Source organism: Cyclopterus lumpus, chromosome 25 (genome assembly GCF_009769545.1).
Source record: "Cyclopterus lumpus isolate fCycLum1 chromosome 25, fCycLum1.pri, whole genome shotgun sequence".
Taxonomy (NCBI): Eukaryota; Metazoa; Chordata; class Actinopteri; order Perciformes; family Cyclopteridae; genus Cyclopterus; species Cyclopterus lumpus.
In genome coordinates this window covers 11,475,064-11,495,171 of record NC_046990.1, presented here as the reverse complement: position 1 = coordinate 11,495,171, position 20,108 = coordinate 11,475,064, and the positions used below count along the sequence as shown (strand labels likewise).

The window sequence follows — 20,108 nt, the reverse complement described above, 5'->3', positions numbered from 1 at the left end:
CACTACACTCCCCTTCGGAGCGCTTTCTCCAGGGCTACTCGAAAAGCTGCAAGTCCAAAATCACCTCCTAATCCCTCACCAGCTGCTACAATACAAATACATGTATGTGGTCTGTGTGTGTGTGTGTGTGTGTGTGTGTGTGTGTGTGTGTGTGTGTGTGTGTGTGTGTGTGTGTGTGTGTGTGTCCAACTGTAAGTGCGGTGCTGTGTGAGAGCAATAAATAAAAAGAAAACTGCCCATAAAGTCAAACTACTACAGGCAAAAGCTTTGATCCATTTATTTATTTAATTTCATCTCCTACAATGAGTCCACTTGAGTCCAATGTGCACACAGGAGGAGTGTGTGTGTGTGTGTGTGTGTGTGTGTGTGTGTGTGTGTGTGTGTGTGGCAGAGAGACAGTGGGAGAGAGAGTATCCTCACCTATCAGATCATTCACCCAGCCCTCACGCGGCGCGTCCCGGGTTCCCCATTGCTCACCCAAAGCGTCCACGCGGCGTCACTGTTGCTGCGCTGCTAGCGCCTTGAATCCGCCCCCAACTCCACCACACAGGAAACAAGGTTACTGCCCAAGAGATGTCACTTCCGAAACACCCACTCCCGCTCGCTCGCTCGCGCTCGCTCCCTCACGCCCCCAGCCTATTGCCATGACAACCGAGAAAAGAATAGAATATAAGTGAGTGTTAAAGAGACAGAGGGATCAGAGAGACAGGGAGAGGGATGCAAACAGAGAGACGGAGAGGGAAAACAGGGAAGAGGGGAGGAGGAGAATGGGCAGCAGAGTGGGAGAGAGAGAGAGAGAGAGAGAGGTGAATGAGTGGGCGGGGAAAGGATGGATGACAGAGGAGAGGGTGAGAGATTGAGAGAGCGAGAGAGAGAGAGAGAGAGAGAGGGAGGCATGTGGTGGGATGTAATCAAGGGGAAAGGGTGGAGAGAGGTGTCGACGCTGTGGACGCCGTGAAGAAGAAGAAGAAGAGAGAAATGAAGCGATGAGAGAGGGAAAGAGGGAAGGAAGGAAGGAGGACACTTTTTTGGGAATAGGGAGCCCACATCTTGTTCCCATAGCAACACAGCCATCCATGAAATACTGACTTGTACCTCCCTCTCACGCTCCGTTTCTGTCCCTCCCCCCTCTCTTTTTCTCTTTCCATCTCTAACTATATACACACACACACACACACACACACACACACACACACACGCACACGCACACCGTGAGCGTAAATTGGCACCGAGGATGCATGTAAGTAATCCACGCTCCGCAACATTGTCAAACACATCAAAAGGGACCAAATGTACGTCAAAGTGATCCATCGCTAAAGCGCCGCGGAGGCCGGAGTGCGCTGGAATGAACGAGTTCCTACGGCGTGTCACCGACGGCGTGTCACAGACGGCGTGTCACAGACGGCGGCGTGTCACAGACGGCGTGTCACAGACGACGGCGTGTTACAGACGGCGTGTCACAGACGGCGTGTCACAGACGGCGTGTCACCGACGGCGTGTCACAGACGGCGTGTCACCGACGGCGTGTCACAGACGGCGTGTCACAGACGACGGCGTGTCACCGACGGCGTGTCACCGACGGCGTGTCACAGACGGCGTGTCACAGACGACGGCGTGTCACCGACGGCGTGTCACAGACGGCGTGTCACAGACGGCGTGTCACAGACGGCGTGTCACCGACGGCGTGTCACCGACGGCGTGTCACCGACGGCGTGTCACCGACGGCGTGTCACCGACGGCGTGTCACAGACGGCGTGTCACAGACGGCGTGTCACAGACGGCGTGTCACAGACGACGGCGTGTCACAGACGGCGTGTCACAGACGGCGTGTCACCGACGGCGTGTCACCGACGGCGTGTCACCGACGGCGTGTCACCGACGGCGTGTCACCGACGGCGTGTCACAGACGGCGTGTCACAGACGGCGTGTCACAGACGGCGTGTCACAGACGGCGTGTCACAGACGGCGTGTCACAGACGGCGTGTCACCGACGGCGTGTCACCGACGGCGTGTCACCGACGGCGTGTCACCGACGGCGTGTCACAGACGGCGTGTCACAGACGGCGTGTCACAGACGGCGTGTCACAGACGGCGTGTCACAGACGGCGTGTCACAGACGACGGCGTGTCACAGACGGCGTGTCACAGACGGCGTGTCACAGACGACGGCGTGTCACCGACGGCGTGTCACCGACGGCGTGTCACAGACGGCGTGTCACAGACGGCGTGTCACCGACGGCGTGTCACAGACGGCGTGTCACAGACGGCGTGTCACCGACGGCGTGTCACCGACGGCGTGTCACCGACGGCGTGTCACCGACGGCGTGTCACCGACGGCGTGTCACAGACGGCGTGTCACAGACGACGGCGTGTCACAGACGGCGTGTCACAGACGGCGTGTCACAGACGGCGTGTCACCGACGGCGTGTCACCGACGGCGTGTCACCGACGGCGTGTCGGTGACGGCGTGTCACAGACGGCGTGTCACAGACGGCGTGTCACAGACGGCGTGTCACAGACGGCGTGTCACAGACGGCGTGTCACAGACGACGGCGTGTCACAGACGACGGCGTGTCACAGACGACGGCGTGTCACCGACGGCGTGTCACCGACGGCGTGTCACCGACGGCGTGTCACCGACGGCGTGTCACCAACGGCGTGTCACAGACGGCGTGTCACAGACGGCGTGTCACAGACGGCGTGTCACAGACGGCGTGTCACCGACGGCGGCGTGTCACAGACGACGGCGTGTCACAGACGGCGTGTCACAGACGGCGTGTCACCGACGGCGTGTCACCGACGGCGTGTCACCGACGGCGTGTCACCGACGGCGTGTCACCGACGGCGTGTCACCGACGGCGTGTCACAGACGGCGTGTCACCGACGACGGCGTGTCACCGACGACGGCGTGTCACAGACGGCGTGTCACAGACGGCGTGTCACCGACGGCGGCGTGTCACCGACGGCGGCGTGTCACCGACGGCGGCGTGTCAGACGGCGTGTCACAGACGGCGTGTCACAGACGGCGTGTCACAGACGGCTTGAGGAACACTTCTCTGATTCGACACATCAAAGTCTGTTGACTAGGAGAAGACTACAAGTTTGAAAATGAAATAAATCCAGAAGGAAGTGAGCGTACCCGACCTCTGTAGCCCACTCCTCGTCTCTTCATGAGGCCGCGGAGGCTACATTAGCCGCTACTAGCCAAACACACCCAACTATGCCGGACTGTCAGGGCGTCGAGTTGCATTGTGGGTAATGTAGGCACCAGGTTTTGACAACTGTAAGGTGATATTTGAACCGTCAACCGTGAGATACTCGTTACATACGAGTGGTCTGTGAAGATGGACTGGACCAGTGCAGTAAAACTCAGATACCGTTGGTGACAGCATCAAGCCGAAGGAAAACAAAATGCAATATGTCTAAAGGGGAAGACATGCGGCCATCATCCCACCATGAATCCCAATGAAGTCCAACTTTCGGCAGCCTCTCCTCTCACACCCTCCCCCTCCCATCTAACCTCCCCCTTCTGCCCATCTGTTTCTCAGCCCCGTACCCCTTTGCTCTCTGGCTACAACGCTGGCTTCTTCTTCCTGGATGTGGCCCACCTCTTATAGCCCCCTCCACCCCTCTCTTTTATGTATGTTACACTGTCACTCTTCCATCCTTTCATCCTCTATCTGGGATTTAAAAAGAAGAAAAAAAGATCCGTCCTAGAATCCCATTTCTACCATTCACCTCTCTCCTGTTCCCTCTCACTCCTCCATCTTCTCTCACCCTCTTCTATTTTTATTTCCAGATCTCTGTGATGTTTCTCTCTGCCTCTCCGAATCTAAAAATTCAAATCCTAGCTACCTGACTCTCCCTTTTCCTAAACGTGACCTTTCCGTTCCCATTGGACGGGTTACTTTAGCCCTTCGGTGCTCGTCCGTGTTCACCAGTCAAACAGCCTCGAGGTGTCGATGTGAAAGCCTTTTTATGAACGATATCGTATTAAAAGTCAATGCAAGAGAACCCAAATATCATATTCTCCCAACACCCCAGATTCTGAATGGACCGGACTCAACATGCAAGTGCATCCAGATGAATGACAGGAGCAGCTCGACACCATTCAGGCTTTGGCCAAGAGCAACGTTGGGTTTGTTATATCTGAAGCCTGCTCTCAGTCTCCCACTCGCTTTACACTTCCTCCCACAACTCCCTTTGCGTCTCTCTTTCGTTCGCACTCTCCCTCGTTCTCTCCTTGTACTTATACATAAAGTCTTTTAACTATAACTGCAGCTCTCTCACTCCAGCCATGTCTCTCTCAAAATGTCAAGTCAATTAAAACGGCAGATATGAAGCGCGTATGTCCATCGGATGAAGAGATATTCCTTTTAAGAATCAATCGGCCTCTGCCAATAATGTAGGAGCTAATGGTCATAGAAATATAAATAAAAATATACATAAAATAACCCTAACCCCCATTCATGAGGAGAGGCATCTGATACCTCTGAGCAGGTATGTAGGACTACATCCGGGCTGTTCGCGTCCCCTTTTTCATCTTTACCGTCCGGGAGAAATAGTAAGAATTATAACTTGTTTTTATAAATTGGGATAAACCTTATTTGGGGTGCAATAATTCACAAATTCGCTGGTTGGATGGGAAAGCAGCCTGTGTTTGCTCTTCATGTGAGAGATTGAATAATGCTGCGAGGAGAAAATAAAGATGAATGGGGAGAAAGGGAGCTCTCTGTGTGTGTGTGTGTGTGTGTGTGTGTGTGTGTGTGTGTGTGTGTGTGTGTGTGTGTGTGTGTGTCAAGTAATACTGCATAACTTTGTGCAGTTTCATATTGCAACTACAAAAATTGGCGCTGCTGTCTGATTGCTCGTTTAAACTACAGGTGTAGCAGCAACAGACATATAAAAAGGAAACTATTACACCTTTATTACATCTTAGTAAGTTTATTGGATTCATTACATTGTTATAAGCTTCTTGTAACTCGTGTTAGGAAGTTAAACAGGTCATTACATCCCTCTATTAAATATTTATATTGCTCTGAAAACAACTGTATTTATTTAAGGTTCACAACAAAAACTACATTTGAACACGTCGTGATCGTACAGTACTCATTTCTACCGAGCAGCGCTTGAATGCATCGTAATGCAAACCAATGTAACCTCTGTTCACGTCAGCTGTAAAGCTCTCTGTGGAAATGTCTATTATGATACTATAACCGTTGAATATTATCGACTCCGGGGTTACCGACTCCAACAAACTCTTTGAGGTCCCCTCAAGCGAGGCGAGATAACAGAGAAAGCAGAACTCTTCATGTCGGGGGAGGTTTATCTCCTGCTTCTGTTTGGCTTCACCCAACATGGAGCCACTGCTCACGCCGGGTTCTCGGACATATGTTATATGTCGTCTCCTCCCATGATAATTGAATCTGTGGCGCCAGATATCCTAAACCTCCTATCACCAACGTGTCAGAGGGCTTTGGTGCACTGAGCTCCCATCTGCTGATAGCGCATGCAGGCTAATCCCACTGTTTTCCATGGTGCCGCACAGATGTGGAAATACCCAAAAGTGGCCTCTGTGTGTGTGCGCGTTGATCCGTTGGCCACGCGGTGCGTCGCTGACCCCGGGAGTGTTTGCATTGAGGTAGCCGGTCGTCTACTGAACCAGACGGCGAACGTCACGGTGATGGATGCGTTTGAAAAGTGATGTGCCACCTTCAGTGTCTGTCACGGCCTTGTACCCCTTTGAGTGCACAATACGCTGCGTGTTGTGAACTTTGTGTGGTGCTATATCTTCTTTGTACACGTCTTCCACCACAGCGGATCTTGCAAGTCATGTTCCCCGATGCCTGACCCCTGAGTGTGTGTGTGTGTCTCGCCGGGGTCACCGCGCGCATTGAAAGCGGGTCGAGCAGAGCCGTCCCTAAGAGATAAAGAACAATTATAGTCATCTGTCCTCAATCCAGAGATAGACTAGGAACTGTGTCATTGTCTTATAAGGGTCTCTCATAACACCTCCTGTTGCCTCAGGCAGACAAACAGCTGGCAGGCTGAGGGAGGCGTTTAGAAACCTTCATATCAAAAGGCCAAAATGCATTATTATAAGTAAGTGTAGTCTAGAAGTCAGACAGTAATAATACCAATGCCGCCGTTACTGAAACACGATTATCCTGGCCAACGATTATTGAGATTCACAATATTAATCCAGACAATCATCAAAATATGCTAAAAACTCTTAAAATTGCACTTAAACACAGTTAAGGAAACAAATTGTTTATCTTGCATCACACCTCTTGTATCAGAGAACATCCTTTTTTTAACGTGAAAAATAGAATTTCATGAATAGTAAATAAAGGATACATTTATAAATAAAAACGTGCATAACATAGTGTGAGCCTGTTCTTTTTATATATGTGGAAGCCTGTGTTTTATCTCTCGTTCAGGACATTACGTCATCACCATCAAGTTATTGTGATAAAACCTATAAAAACATACATTTAGTGAAGCAGCTGTTCATCAAAACCATCAGTCAGCAGATTCTCCCTACGCAAAAAACGGTGTTATTAATATATTACGTGTCATTTTATGTGTTATATATTCATTTAATTGACCCGTTATGTTGACTTTGAAATCTTAAATACTCCTTCTTTTTTTTTTTTGTATGTAAGCAAGTTTTGTATTACAACTGAAAAGATCAGCTGGGTCATTACGCCTGAAGGAAGTGGCGAAAAAGGAATTTAATTAGTCTGGGTTCAAAAGCGCTTCAGTAACCCCGAGTCAAAATACTGCCTTCGAGCCCGAGGACTATATCATCTTTTAAATAACACGGAGGACCAACATCACGATGCCGTTCTTCCACAGTAAACACGTGTTGTTTACAGGTTGTTTACAGCCTGGAAGAAGTTTACAACCTGTTTGTGACGATGCACAAAAAAAAAGCAGCACAAAAATATATAACTACAGATGATGAGCACGCAAAAAAAGTGTATTCAAAGAAAAAGCATTAAAAATACATAGAATTAAAAAACACCTACATGATAATACTGTAAAAAATAAACTCTTTTTGACAAGACGCTGGCTTTGCGGTGACTTTTTTTTGGCATTAGTTTCACAAAACTTAAACACATAGACATTAGCTAGCTTCTTTGTTACAATTATACTCTACTTTTCTCAGTTTAATTTGGCATAACCTTGTTTTTTGATTGATATTTCCACATGTCTGACCTGCACCTCAAAGCGTCTCTTCTTAAATCTCTGATTGCATAATCAGCTGCTGTCTCAGCAACTCACACTTCAACAAATTAAATGAAAGGCAAATCTTTGGCATGCAGATATCACGTTAACGCAGTATAAGTTGGTAACGCTAAGCGGCTTCAGCTTAAACATACGAGCGCCATCTTTCCTGAAAAGACTTATTACCCATCAGCCCGGCGTTTGCTTGGCAGCAGTGAGCTGCAGACCATCGGGCCCGGCGCTGTGGGTTCCACCTGGCTCATCTCTCACCTGAATGAGCAGCCAGCGTTTCTTCACCAGCATCCTGCTTCAGATGAGAGCTGCACGCTGCGCTCACACACACACACACACACACACACACACACACACGCGCGCTGTAGATCACATTTTGATCCCCTGAGCTGAAACGTCGATGGACTCGATTACATTTATGTTGTGATCCTGAATGAAGAGCGCCTGGACTTTATGACGTGGTGCCTGCAGTGCTTGCTGAACATTGTAAAGCGGTGCGTTCTTTATTGGCGTTACTGTGCTGGGTTTAAAGTGCTGACCGCAGCTGTTAGGATGCCTGTCTGCTCCCATGGGTGCTCCCCTGGTTTGTTATTGTGGGCCATGTGCTTAATGTTTTGTGTCAGAACTACAGTTTCCACCCACGGCCACGCCCCTGTCCTTCGGCTCAGCTGGGGCTCGTTCCACCAGTGAGCACCGAAACAGCTGACTTAAGGACCACGGTGGTCCCTGGTGGTCCCTGGTGGTCCCTGGTGGTCGGTCCCTGGTGGTCCCTGGTGGTTCCGGTCTCCAGTTTGGTTGGAACACCTGGTTCATGTCGATCCGAACAAGGTTCTTGTTCAATCAGAAGACACGACGTGGAGCGGTCTCGTTACCACACGTGCTCCATTAGCTGAGCCGGCTAACTTCAATAAATACAGTTTAAATAAAAGATCTGGTCTGGTCTGATCTGGTCTGATCTGGTCTGGTCTGATCTGGTCTGGTCTGATCTGGTCTGATCTGGTCTGGTCTGATCTGGTCTGATCTGGTCTGGTCTGATCTGGTCTGATCTGGTCTGGTCTGGTCTGGTCTGATCTGGTCTGATCTGGTCTGGTCTGGTCTGGTCTGATCTGGTCTGGTCTGATCGCCGAGGATGTTTTTAACTTCAACATTGAACTTTATTTTACTTTGATCATTGATCATTGCAAGGCTGCAACTCAGCGTTTCCCACGCACACACTTAACTGGGCCCCCAAAGGTTCATAAAACACCGTCCAGATTTATTTGGCGACCCATTTTTAGCGTTCTTTTTTTATCCTTTTTATCCTTCCGAGGGAACGCCGCCATCCGGAGTCGAGGGAGCGCCGTGAAACATCTACAGCGGACGTGTTGCTGCGCCCCTCGTTGGACTTTAAGTGACACGTTGCGCTTCATGCAGCCTGAAGGGAATGTTGATTTAAAGTAAATCTGGTTTTACTTTCGTTTAACATAAGAAACTTGGAGAGGAAAATAACATGACGCAATGTCAACGTCGCCGTCAGCTACAGGTAGATTCTAATGCTGTGGGGAAGTATTGACTGTTTCAATAATTAATAATTCAATTCATCATTTTAGTTGTTAAAATGCCCGTGGACACATAAGGAGAAAAGAAGAAAAGCCTAAATGATGATTTGTTTATTTATCTATCAGTCAATCAAAAGAAACTACTCGGACATTATGGTAATTATGTATGCCGAGTAAACCCAAGGGTCAATAAAGTTCTGTTGGTTTAGTCAACAGACAACAAACATGGCCTCAGATCGCTTGTAAAGCGCCCGGGTTGATGAGTCCCTGCTGCAGACCTGAGGAGACCCCGCGGTAGCAGAGGTCAGGTGGTCCCCGCATCCGCATCCACATCAACGGGGCACCAGAATCCGACCCGGAGAACTTTTTAAGATGACACTAACCAGAAGGGGGTTTGACATCTTCCACTCCACGGCTCTTGTTCGTGACTACATGGCGCACCATCACGGCGCTGTCACTTCCCATGAAGGTTCATCGGTGCACACGCTCGCTAACCTCCATTAACCACGAGCGCCTTGCAGAGCCGTCGGTGTGCACGACACAAAAATATGTTTTCACGCACACATCTTCCAGCGGGGATAACACGTTCACTCATTCTTCACAGCTCACTTTTCAGCGAGTACATGGAGCATGAAACACACACACACACACACACACACAGTGAGTGAGAAATATTAGGAACGCCTTCCCGATGCTGAGCTTCAGCCTCTTTAACATGTCTCCTCTGCTTCATCCACGCTCTGTCGTGGTTGAGGTAGATTTGTTGTAGCAGGTGAAATTAATAAGGGGTCACGTGATGTGTCTACTGTACGGAAAGAGCAGGTGTTTCACACAAAAAGAGCATTCACACACACACACACACACACACACACACACAGGGGGGTTGACACATGAGCACACATTCACATGAAAACAATCAAAAATACAACTATATAAGATCATAAGATACTGACATTTGCAAATACACACATCCTCTCACTCTTTCTCTCTCACACACTCACACACACACACACACACACACACACACAATGAATGGGTAAAGAGCAGCACACAATGTTGAGCTCACAGCAAATGCTGAGTCTGAAGAACGGAGTTCCTCTGCAGCCGCCTTTCCATAAGTACTGTAATACATGACCTGATTTCTTTTCCTTTTTTTTTAATTAGAGAAACACCGTGAGGGTGTTTGTATCATCTCAGGGAATATTCACTGGAGAAGAAGAAGAAGAAAAGGAGGAAAAAAAGCCCCGTGTTTGTTTGTTTGTTTGTTTGTTTCATTGCACTCGCAAATCATTTATTTCCAGTTGTTGCTTTCTGCATTCTTTTATGTGTGCACCCCGAGGATTAGACAGTTTCTTTGCACACATTTTATTGTATTATTATGTATTTTGTACGCGTGTCTGTGTTCGGCCAGTACAGTAGAGTTTATTAACTCTCAAGCTGCATCATTGTCCAAAATGTCATCATTTCATATCCATAACAGGTCAAAACCTTCCTCAGTAGCGAGTTCCTGGTCACTTGATGAATGTAAATCCAATATAATATAATATTTACTCTCTTTTAACTTGTTTTTGGTCTCCCAACTTAAACATCTGTCTCCGTGGCCCACCGTGGTTTAACCCTGCAGTGTGTGTATGTGAACACGGACACGAATTCACTCGTTCATCCGGTATCGATGACGCCGGACGCTCTGACGTGACGTCACCGCCCCCCGAGAGCTCACCTGGGGCCTCTCCGGACGCCGCTAACGCCAACGGACAGCAGCTGCATGAGGCACAACTATGTCAACCAACATATTCTTATATCACCATGTAGCTTTTTTTTTAAATACCTATTCTTTTCAATCTGGCCTCTCTCAGACCTTGAAGGAAAGGGGTAATTAATAAAGCCCAACACAAAGCCGTAGCCTTGGTAATCCAGGTGAACAATATGTTTGCACCATTATAAAATCACCACCGTTTGACACTCTACACAACTGTAATTTATTTATATATATATAGATATTCTCTTCTGAAACAGACAGTATTCTATCCCGTGAGAGAAGTCCTGACGTGTGTTCGCTTTCCACTAAATTGCATGCGTGACATAAAACCAAGCTGCAGCACCTGGGGGGTCACGGCCCGACGTTGGGTCGTCTGCAGGGCAACGTTTCACCCATAAATACTGTAATGCTACGAGCCGAGAGCGGTTAGCTAATGTTAGCGTTAGCGTGTAAATATCGAAAGGAAGAATTACCAGAGAAGCTCATGAGGTGCAACTACAACCGCTTGAAGAGGTGCACAAGGTGCCACATTTCTGACTGTGAGAGGGCCTGAATACAGCAAAACATCAAAAACAATGAATCATTCTCTTCTGGATTAAAAATGATAATAAATATTGACATTTCCCCAAAAAAATGGCCTGTTTCGTGTGGTGCTCTTTGTGCTGGGAGCATTTATCCCCTTCTGTTCTTAAAATGGCACGAGCAAATATGGAATGCTCTTGAGGATGGTTTTGCCATTTCCAAATTTAAAAAGGTGAGATCCAAAATTTTTTTTTAAAAAAGGGTGTTTTTTGGCACCCGGAGGGCCCGTCTCATCCGTTCCTACCTGTGTGACAGCGCCGTTAATCACACTCTTTTTATTCTATTTCATTCAATCCCATCCAGGAAAACTCATCACTATTCTGGAATGCTGAACCTGATCCATCTTAAACACACACACACACACACACAGTCATCACAACCACCTCTAATGAATGATCATTTGTACCATTAAATAAGGGCTCATCTCTTCCGTGCAGCAACATGCGTGGATGTGGTCTGATGTGTGTGGGTCTGTGTGCAAAGGAGGCTAAATTTACCGTCAGCTGTGGAGTGAGCCTGCTAACCTTTATGAGGACCTTTGAGTGGAGGTAGAACACACACACACACACACACACACACACACACACACATCACCATTCACTCTCAGGTAGCAAACTTGCTCAAATCTACATCTGCAATGGAGACACAACCGACACGATCTATAAAAAGATTGAAAAACCTTTAAAATGCTAATTGAGGAAACACGCGGGCCTGATCACGACGTAATACAAAGAGTCTCATTAGATATCGAACAGCTAACAAATGACATCCACACTTACAAAACTATTACTTGTAAAGAAAATTTTAAAAAAATGATCAAAAGGGAACCAGAAAGGAACTATAGTGCTTCTTTCTTTGTCCCTCTACCTTCTGTTCAGGTTGAATAACGATCCTCAGATAAGGGAATTAGCATTCAAATCCACCCCACAGATATTACTTCATGAATTCACAAAACCGTCATTAAGCCGCCATGATAGTCGGCCACTTTTCAACAATTACAGGAGAAACCAACGTACTCACAGGAGATGACAGACCAACGCTGAGCCTGTACAGTGCGCTCACCGCCTGCAGCTCAACACCTCTCACGTATTTCAATGAGCTCAACGAGCAACACATCCATTCTGGTGCCGAGAACACGTCTAACAAGCGGCGTCGCCTTAATATTTAACTTTGCTGTGTTCCTCAAACTCAACTTCAAATCATTGTTTTACTGACGGACAGTAAAAAGCTCAAAGAAATGTCATTTACTATCACGTAAGACCAGCAGATGTAACAAACACGAGCATGAACGCAGAGAATCTTACAAAAATAATTAAAATATCACATACGGTTAATGTCTAAAATAGCCTTCACGTATAAATATTCTCTCTATATATTCCCTTTTGACTCCTAAGTACAAAGAAAGATGCGTCTGGTTACTCATTTGTAAAATCAAACGTCTCTGCCCACTTAATCCTTTTTCGGGGACACCCGGGGCTACAGCCTATATCCCAGCATGCACTGGGGCGGGTGGCAGGACACCGGGCAGGTCGTTGACATCCACTCACGCTCACATACACACCTACAGGTCGTTTAGAGTCTCCACTCACTGGGAGGAAACCAGAGAAAACCCACACAGACGTGTAAACCACTAAACCATCAAACCGGGGTCCTCTCGCTGGGGGGCCAGAGTGTAAACCACTAAACCATCAAACCGGGGTCCTCTCGCTGGGGGGCGAGAGTGTAAACCACTAAACCATCAAACCGGGGTCCTCTCGTTGGGGGGCGAGAGTGTAAACCACTAAACCATCAAACCGGGGTCCTCTCGCTGGGGGGCCAGAGTGTAAACCACTAAACCATCAAACCGGGGTCCTCTCGCTGGGGGGCGAGAGTGTAAACCACTAAACCATCAAACCGGGGTCCTCTCGCTGGGGGGCGAGAGTGTAAACCACTAAACCATCAAACCGGGGTCCTCTCGCTGGGGGGCCAGAGTGTAAACCACTAAACCATCAAACCGGGGTCCTCTCGCTGGGGGGGCCAGAGTGTAAACCACTAAACCATCAAGCCGGGGTCCTCTCGCTGGGGGGCCAGAGTGTAAACCACTAAACCATCAAACCGGGGTCCTCTCGCTGGGGGGCCAGAGTGTAAACCACTAAACCATCAAACCGGGGTCCTCTCGCTGGGGGGCCAGAGTGTAAACCACTAAACCATCAAACCGGGGTCCTCTCGCTGGGGGTCAAAACAACCCCACGAAGCCACCACTTGAATCTAATATCATCTTTAATAAAGTCAAAGAGTAAATGAAGCTTCAAAGCGTCTAACTATAATAGATTAATCAACTAATCAGTTCTTAGCTGCTGTTTACTTGCACTAATATGGACAACTGTAAAAAAATAAAAGTGCTGCATCATAAACACTCGCATTGTTATTTGAAGGTCAAAGGTTTGGGAGAGCTGGGTGGAGCTTGGATGTTGTTGTTGTTGTTGTTTCTATTATTTTTACAGCCGGTGGCACCAGCTCTTATTTCACTGGCCTTCAAGCTATCAGGAATAGCTTTTAAAAAAGGTACTTTGAGTGTACTGTATATACTTTTTTAATTATACACATATATGATATCTTCTTATCATATTAAATGAATTACCTTAATTACAATATCACTTGGTCATCTAAGTTTGAAAACTTTTACTTTCAAGTGTAAATTTTCTTTTAAACGGTGAAAGTGGGAAATAAAACTGTAGTGAAAAGATCCCTGGAAACAATAGAGCAATACTACAATTGAATAATTATAATATGCAAGTATAATAAAGAGCAAACTCAACATTCTTTTGAATGGGTGACTAAATAAAATATCTTCACATCTTCTTCATGCCATGAATGTATCTATAACAAACAGAATACTCCATCCATTGGTCCCCCCGTGACTCACACAGCCGACATGTGTACTGTAACTTATCACAGTGCCTCGGGTATCTGGCTAAAACCTCACAACTCTGAATCACGGGCATCCACGGGGTTGGATGATGTCACGCCTGCAAAAACCGTGTGAGCCAATCGCATCCAGGGGGAGATCGTTATCCCGGGCTGGAAGCCCACTGATTGGTGCAGGAGAGAGGAGGCAGCTCATCCTGACCTTTAGCTGCGAGTGGAACCTGACAAGATCAATCAAAAGCTCTCTCTCTCTCTATATATATATATATATATATATATATATATATATATATATATATATATATATATATATATATATATATATATATATATATGCTTTATTGGCATGAATGTTGCAAAGACAGTATTGCCAAAGCATTAAGCGATAACAACATCAAAGTATACAATTTATATAGATAGAAAGATAACAATGCAACAGAGTAAATAACTACAGTAAATGAGTTAAAAGAAAACACAGTTTCTCTCTCTCTCTCTCTCCCATTGAGTCGTTCCACTCAGGCTTTGCAGCAGAATTGAATTACCCACCAACCCAAAGCTGGATCTAAGAAGCCCAGCAGCCCCCATGCAGATTCCTCCAATATCACCGAAGCACTGAAGGCCCTTCGAGGATAAGAGCCTGGGTTAGTGTTGGCCAACAGAAAAGTAGAACAGAGGAAAGAGGATGAGCTGACGACTGAACTCACTCTACTAATACGGAACAAAAAGATGACACATCTGGACTCAGGATTCATTTATTCTTTGCAAAAATACTGTATGCGGATGACTTACGCTATAATTAGAACGGAGAGCTGCAGTGATGAGTCAAAAAATCTGGAAATTAGTGAGCATTTCTACACTTTTCTGGTTCTACAACGTGAAATAAGTTATTACATGTCGTGCAAAGGCCGTTGGTAACAAGTCCGCTCACTAGCCGTTAGCTTAGCGTCTTTTTGCTTCTGCCGAGCTCTTGAAAAACAAATCACAAATGTGGCGTTCATTTGTGAAGACGACTTGCTGAACAAGAAGTTTAAGTATCTTGAAGTTATTTTCTTATAAAAATGGAAAGAAATCCCTTTTTTGTCGAGGGAACCACTGCGTTCATCCGTCATCCTGCAGCACCAAAGGCCCCGAAGGTGATAACGAATGCATCTCCAGTAAAATGTCACACCGTGTTAAGATCTTGCCCGGGGCGTCAGTGCTCCCACTCATTAGATCATCAATAGGTCCACGTGGTCACGGCTCCTGGTGTCCTACGGACATATTTTATGCTGCCGAGGTCAACTATTAATTGACCTCCCGGGTATCAAAGAAACGTCCGCCAGATAAAATGCGTTAAAACAAGCGCCTGCTGTGCACCACCCTGTGTGCACCACCCTGTGTGCACCACCCTGTGTGCTTATGTGTTGCATCCCATGAACAGGTCAAATGATATGTGAGCGCATTCAATTGAGGCCCTGTTGAGCGTTGATGGACCTCCTGTCTGCAGGCCAGAATGATGTGACGCGAGTGATATTTCCTCGATATCTCCACATCATTGCCCGTCTTTGACCAGAAAGCTCTGGGGGCACTTGAAAAAGCTCAACGCACAGTCTTGTTTGACATTTAGGAGTGCTGACTTCCCACATCTAGAGGGTGTTTGGCCAGCAAATGTAAATCGTCCCTGAACTTGGGACAGGGGCGTCTTTGATTCGTGAAGCCTCAGATGACTAAAGATCTGTCAACACCAGCCGAGAAGCTCTCCAGCTGGAGAATTCAAGCCCTGAATGTGTGATTAAAAGCGAATCACTTCTCCCGGAATGCTCATCGCTGGCCGCCGCCGCAGAATTCCAACACGACACTTGCAAAACGCATCTCCAGCGCACTCAGCGGAGAATGAATGGGCTCCCTCCTCTTGACAGACCATCTAGCGTGCACGGGGCTGGGTGGATCTCGCGCATGCAGTACAGTAATAGCCCAACAGATGATGGTTCTTGGCACAGTCGGAGTGGTGGAGGGGTGCAAGACAGTCCCTTATGTCACATGGGAGAAAGAGAGGGAAGGGGAAGGAGGGAGTGGAGGAGTGCTGCAGTGCACTGCGCTGTCTCTTTAACTATGGCCATGCTTGACAGGAGACGCTGTATCAAACTACTGTAAAATCGACAAGGCCGGGGACGGCTCAGCGGCTGGATGCTCGCTTCCATAGTGTCCATCTGCTCTCATGGATACAGCCATTGTGGAGCAGGGAAAAGAGAGAGGGAGAAGAGACAGTGGGGGGTAGGAGAGCATGTGTGTGTAGTATATATGTGTGTGTGTGTGTGTGTGTGTGTGTGTGTGTGTGTGTGGGTGGTTCCGCGTGAGGGGGGCGGCCACAGAGGTGGAGAGAGAAAGAAAAGCAAAAAGGAGAAAGAGATAGACTGAAAGGAGGTGTGAGTTTAAGAGAGCGAGGGAGGGAGGAAAAAGATTTCGCCAAGATAGGAAGGCCCATCTCTGCTGCTGCCTCCCACTGACTGCCTGTTCATGTGAGCCGGTACTTGGCATGACTGCAAATGGCTTGCCTGGTACATTAGCTTCACACGCTCGTCAATGTGGGCTCAAATATTCATCCGCAAGATCGCCGATCGCCCGTTCCGTGGATCTACATCTCATCGCGAAATCAATGTCACGCTCGTATCTTAGCCTTCTCACACGCGCAATATTTCATCCGTAGATGTTGAGTCACTGTGCGGCAATAAATATCACACAGTGTTACATAATCGAGTAACCATGGTGCTTCTGATGTATGGACAGGTGGAGATGGATGGAATGTCTTTCGAGAATACTGAGGTGGCGACTAACGAATATTTCCACAGTTGACTATTTCTCAAATTAACCGTTTAGTCTATAAAAAAGTAAAAAATTAACAACGAAATATCCCCAAAACCCCACGGTGTCGTCTTCAAATGGCTTACGTTGCCCGATCAACAAAAAGACATTCAATTAATGATGCACCAAAGGAGGGGAAACCAACACATTTGCACTATTTAGCAAGTGTTTCTACTCAGGATATAGGTGCGGATTTTACAATATGAATAATGGACAATAATTAATGGCTGAAAATACGGGTTTACAGGTGTCATCCCTCCATTGATGGATGTAATATTCAACGCTGCTGATGCAGTTATGAAGTTAAAACCATAAAAGCCATGTGGTGCGTCTCCATATTGAGACGCCTTGCAACCCGTCTTACGGCTAAAGCGCGGAGATCACAGAGAAGGAGCGCTCAGCGGCGTCGCTGACAGCTTCTGAAGGTGCAGCACTGTGCTCACAATTTCCTGGCAATGACTCCCAGAGTGGGCTTGCACACACACACACACACACACACACATTATGCAACCAACTTCTATAGCTGCACTTGCACAAGAGGGCATTTTGGTCTTTATCTGCTTTGCTCCGAGGGAATAACAAAGCTGAGGGGAGAGGGAGCCGAGCGGGCCGCCTCAGTTACATCTGGTCTCCCTTTCCTGACTCCAGGGTCACGGCCAAAGTCCAGGAGCCGAGAGTTGAGTAATATATATATATATATATATATATATATATATATATATATATATATTATGGTCTCCATTTTGGAGGCACCCCCATATTGTTTCGACAGGGGGGGTTACAGGTCTGCGAGTGTGCACTTGTCTCCACACATAAGCCGGCACTCTCGCGCTCTCCCCCCCACCGACAGTCACATGCAAGCACACCTCCACTCTCTCCTGAACCCACACACTGACTACACACCGCTCGTTCTCTCACACACTCACACACACACACACACACACACTCAGTTCCTCCTCCCCAACCGGTGCAGTTTTGGGCATCTCAACCTCTTTGATAAGGTACTCACACACACCACGAAACCCCCAAATCCTTCACGGTTCCTCCAAACTTTGCTCTGGCCGTTCCATCTCATTCCGGTCTGACTGATGTTTGAGGACCTTGGTTTGATTTTATTATTTCTTTTACAGAATTAGCTTCTCATCACACACACACACACACACACACACACACACTGCAAATGTAAGGCTTCGACTGGATAGAGTTGAGGCAGCTCACTGCAGCACGCCTGCTCACATATAGCATTAGTCACAGTTGCAGTGCGATGATACCGAGGGGAATCTGCCTTTACCGAACACTGAAGCGCCTTTCACCCACTCACCATCGAGGATGGGGGAATAAAAGACCAGAATCAAGAAGCCCTCTCTACATATGTGGGCCAAAGTGGTTTTTGTGCACAGAGGAGACAGGATACAGTCCAGTCAGGCTCAAGATCCCAAATATATTGCATGAGATTAAAATCTACCAACAGCAATATTTCACAAGCGATAGTAAAAGCCCACTCTAAACTCCTTGTAGTACACTGAGAGTGCCTATACATTATTAGCATTAGCAAAGACTATAATGGCAGTGTACACTCCTTAAGAGAACCATATAACATAACACCATGGCATTATTATAGAAGATTTAAAATGTTAGCAATGTCTCCCATTCATTGCTCTCAAATGGAGAGATGCACTTGCAATAGTAGACCATCGCCTGCACATGCATACCTTATTACAATACTATAATTGCCGCATGCAAAAGGTCCACGCGGACGCACGCTGCGCTGGAGCTGCGCGTGCCTGTTTGGGCATCTATCGAGAAGGCACTCCGGGCTATTTCTATGCACCTGTCGTGCTTTTGGATATGCCTATCGCATATGATAGTGTCAGAGAGAGAGAGGGAGACAGAGGGGCAGGGGGGGAGAGAGAGAGAGAGAGAGAGAGAGAGAGAGAGGATGCTGAGGAACGGGGAGGAGAGAGAAAAGGAAGATGCAGTGGATGACCAAAAATGTTTTAAAATGTGTGCTCCGTCTTACCTTGAAAGGGAACATAGGACATGTTCCAACGGCATTGAACGGATGCTGTGCGTCTCTGCGGTCTCTCGGTGCTCAGGAGTAACGGGGGACGAAATTAGAAGGAAAAAAATGAAAGAGGAGAGAATGTAAATAAATGTTAAAAGACACACGCGATACGGTGCCGTTCACCGCTGCAGCCGGAGGAGAGGCCGATATTCCGCCGTTACAAAAACCGGCATCATAATCCACGATCGCTTATAAAAGCGCCCGGTTCCCGGAGCACGCACAAAAAATATACAGGATGCAGAAATGTGTGTGTGTGTGTGTGTGCGTGCGTGCGTGTATGTTTATTTGCACGCTGCTGTTGAGGTGTGAGGGTGAAACACGAGTGAGTGTGTGAGAGAGAGAGAGAGAGAGAGAGAGAGAGAGAGAGAGAGAGAGAGAGAGAGAGAGAGAGAGAGAGAGAAGGGGGTGGAGGACGGAGCAAACGCATGCTTGCGTGTCTCCGTGTGTGTGTGTGTGTGTGTGTGTGTGTGTGTGTGTGTGTGTGTGTGTGTGTGTGTGTGTGTGTGTGTGTGTGTGTGTGTGGGGGCGCGCACGTTTCCCAATATCTATAACCTATCTTTAGCATTATTCATTTTTACATGATATGCTCGCCTCTTTAAAAAAAAAAATAGATATATACAGTGAATGTACCCCCACTGAAACATGATTATATGGCTAATAATAATGTTTCAGTAAATTCACTTCCGGCTACAGTAGCCGAGTGTGTGCAAGGTAACGTTAGCTCATGACTTTTACATACCATAATAACTCGTGAAAATAGGCGTGACTTATTTACATGCGACTTGTCCTGTGTGCAGCTTTTAAATACAATATAAAAGAACATATAACACATCACGTGGGGCTTAACTAATGCATCCAACACCACTGTAGTGACTTATGAGCCTACGACAGGTTCACCTCCACGTGCAGCGTTTAGGCTGCTAAACCTGTCAGAAACTCTCAAACTCTTACACACCTGTTGAAAACAAGCCAATCACAAGCGTCTCTGGCCGCCGACGTCACAGACGATGACAGGAAGTGACATTACAGGTGTTACCGGACCGCAACGCCACTGGCTCGCTTGTGTTGCTAAACGGCGAAATGCGACGCACGTGACCGAACCACAGGAACTGCATTAAGGTGAGAAGCTGTGGAGCCAAAATGGCGCCCGGAGTCGTAGTATGCCGCCTTCAGGT

The 20,108-nt window shown here is 47.3% G+C and overlaps 1 protein-coding gene across 1 annotated transcript in view; it reads right to left on the bottom strand.

The window, feature by feature from the left end:
* The window catches only part of syngap1b (synaptic Ras GTPase activating protein 1b), a 108,576-nt gene extending 88,548 nt beyond the window's left edge, over positions 1 to 20,028 (bottom strand). The window contains exons 1-2 of the mRNA XM_034528793.1: positions 19,889 to 20,028; positions 18,889 to 18,959 (exon numbers count right to left, since the gene is read on the bottom strand). Of these exons, the coding sequence (XP_034384684.1) occupies positions 18,889 to 18,910 (22 nt within the window). The 5' untranslated portion in view covers positions 18,911 to 18,959; positions 19,889 to 20,028. The remainder of the gene's footprint in view (positions 1 to 18,888; positions 18,960 to 19,888) is intronic.
* Between the last annotated feature and the right edge of the window lie 80 nt (positions 20,029 to 20,108).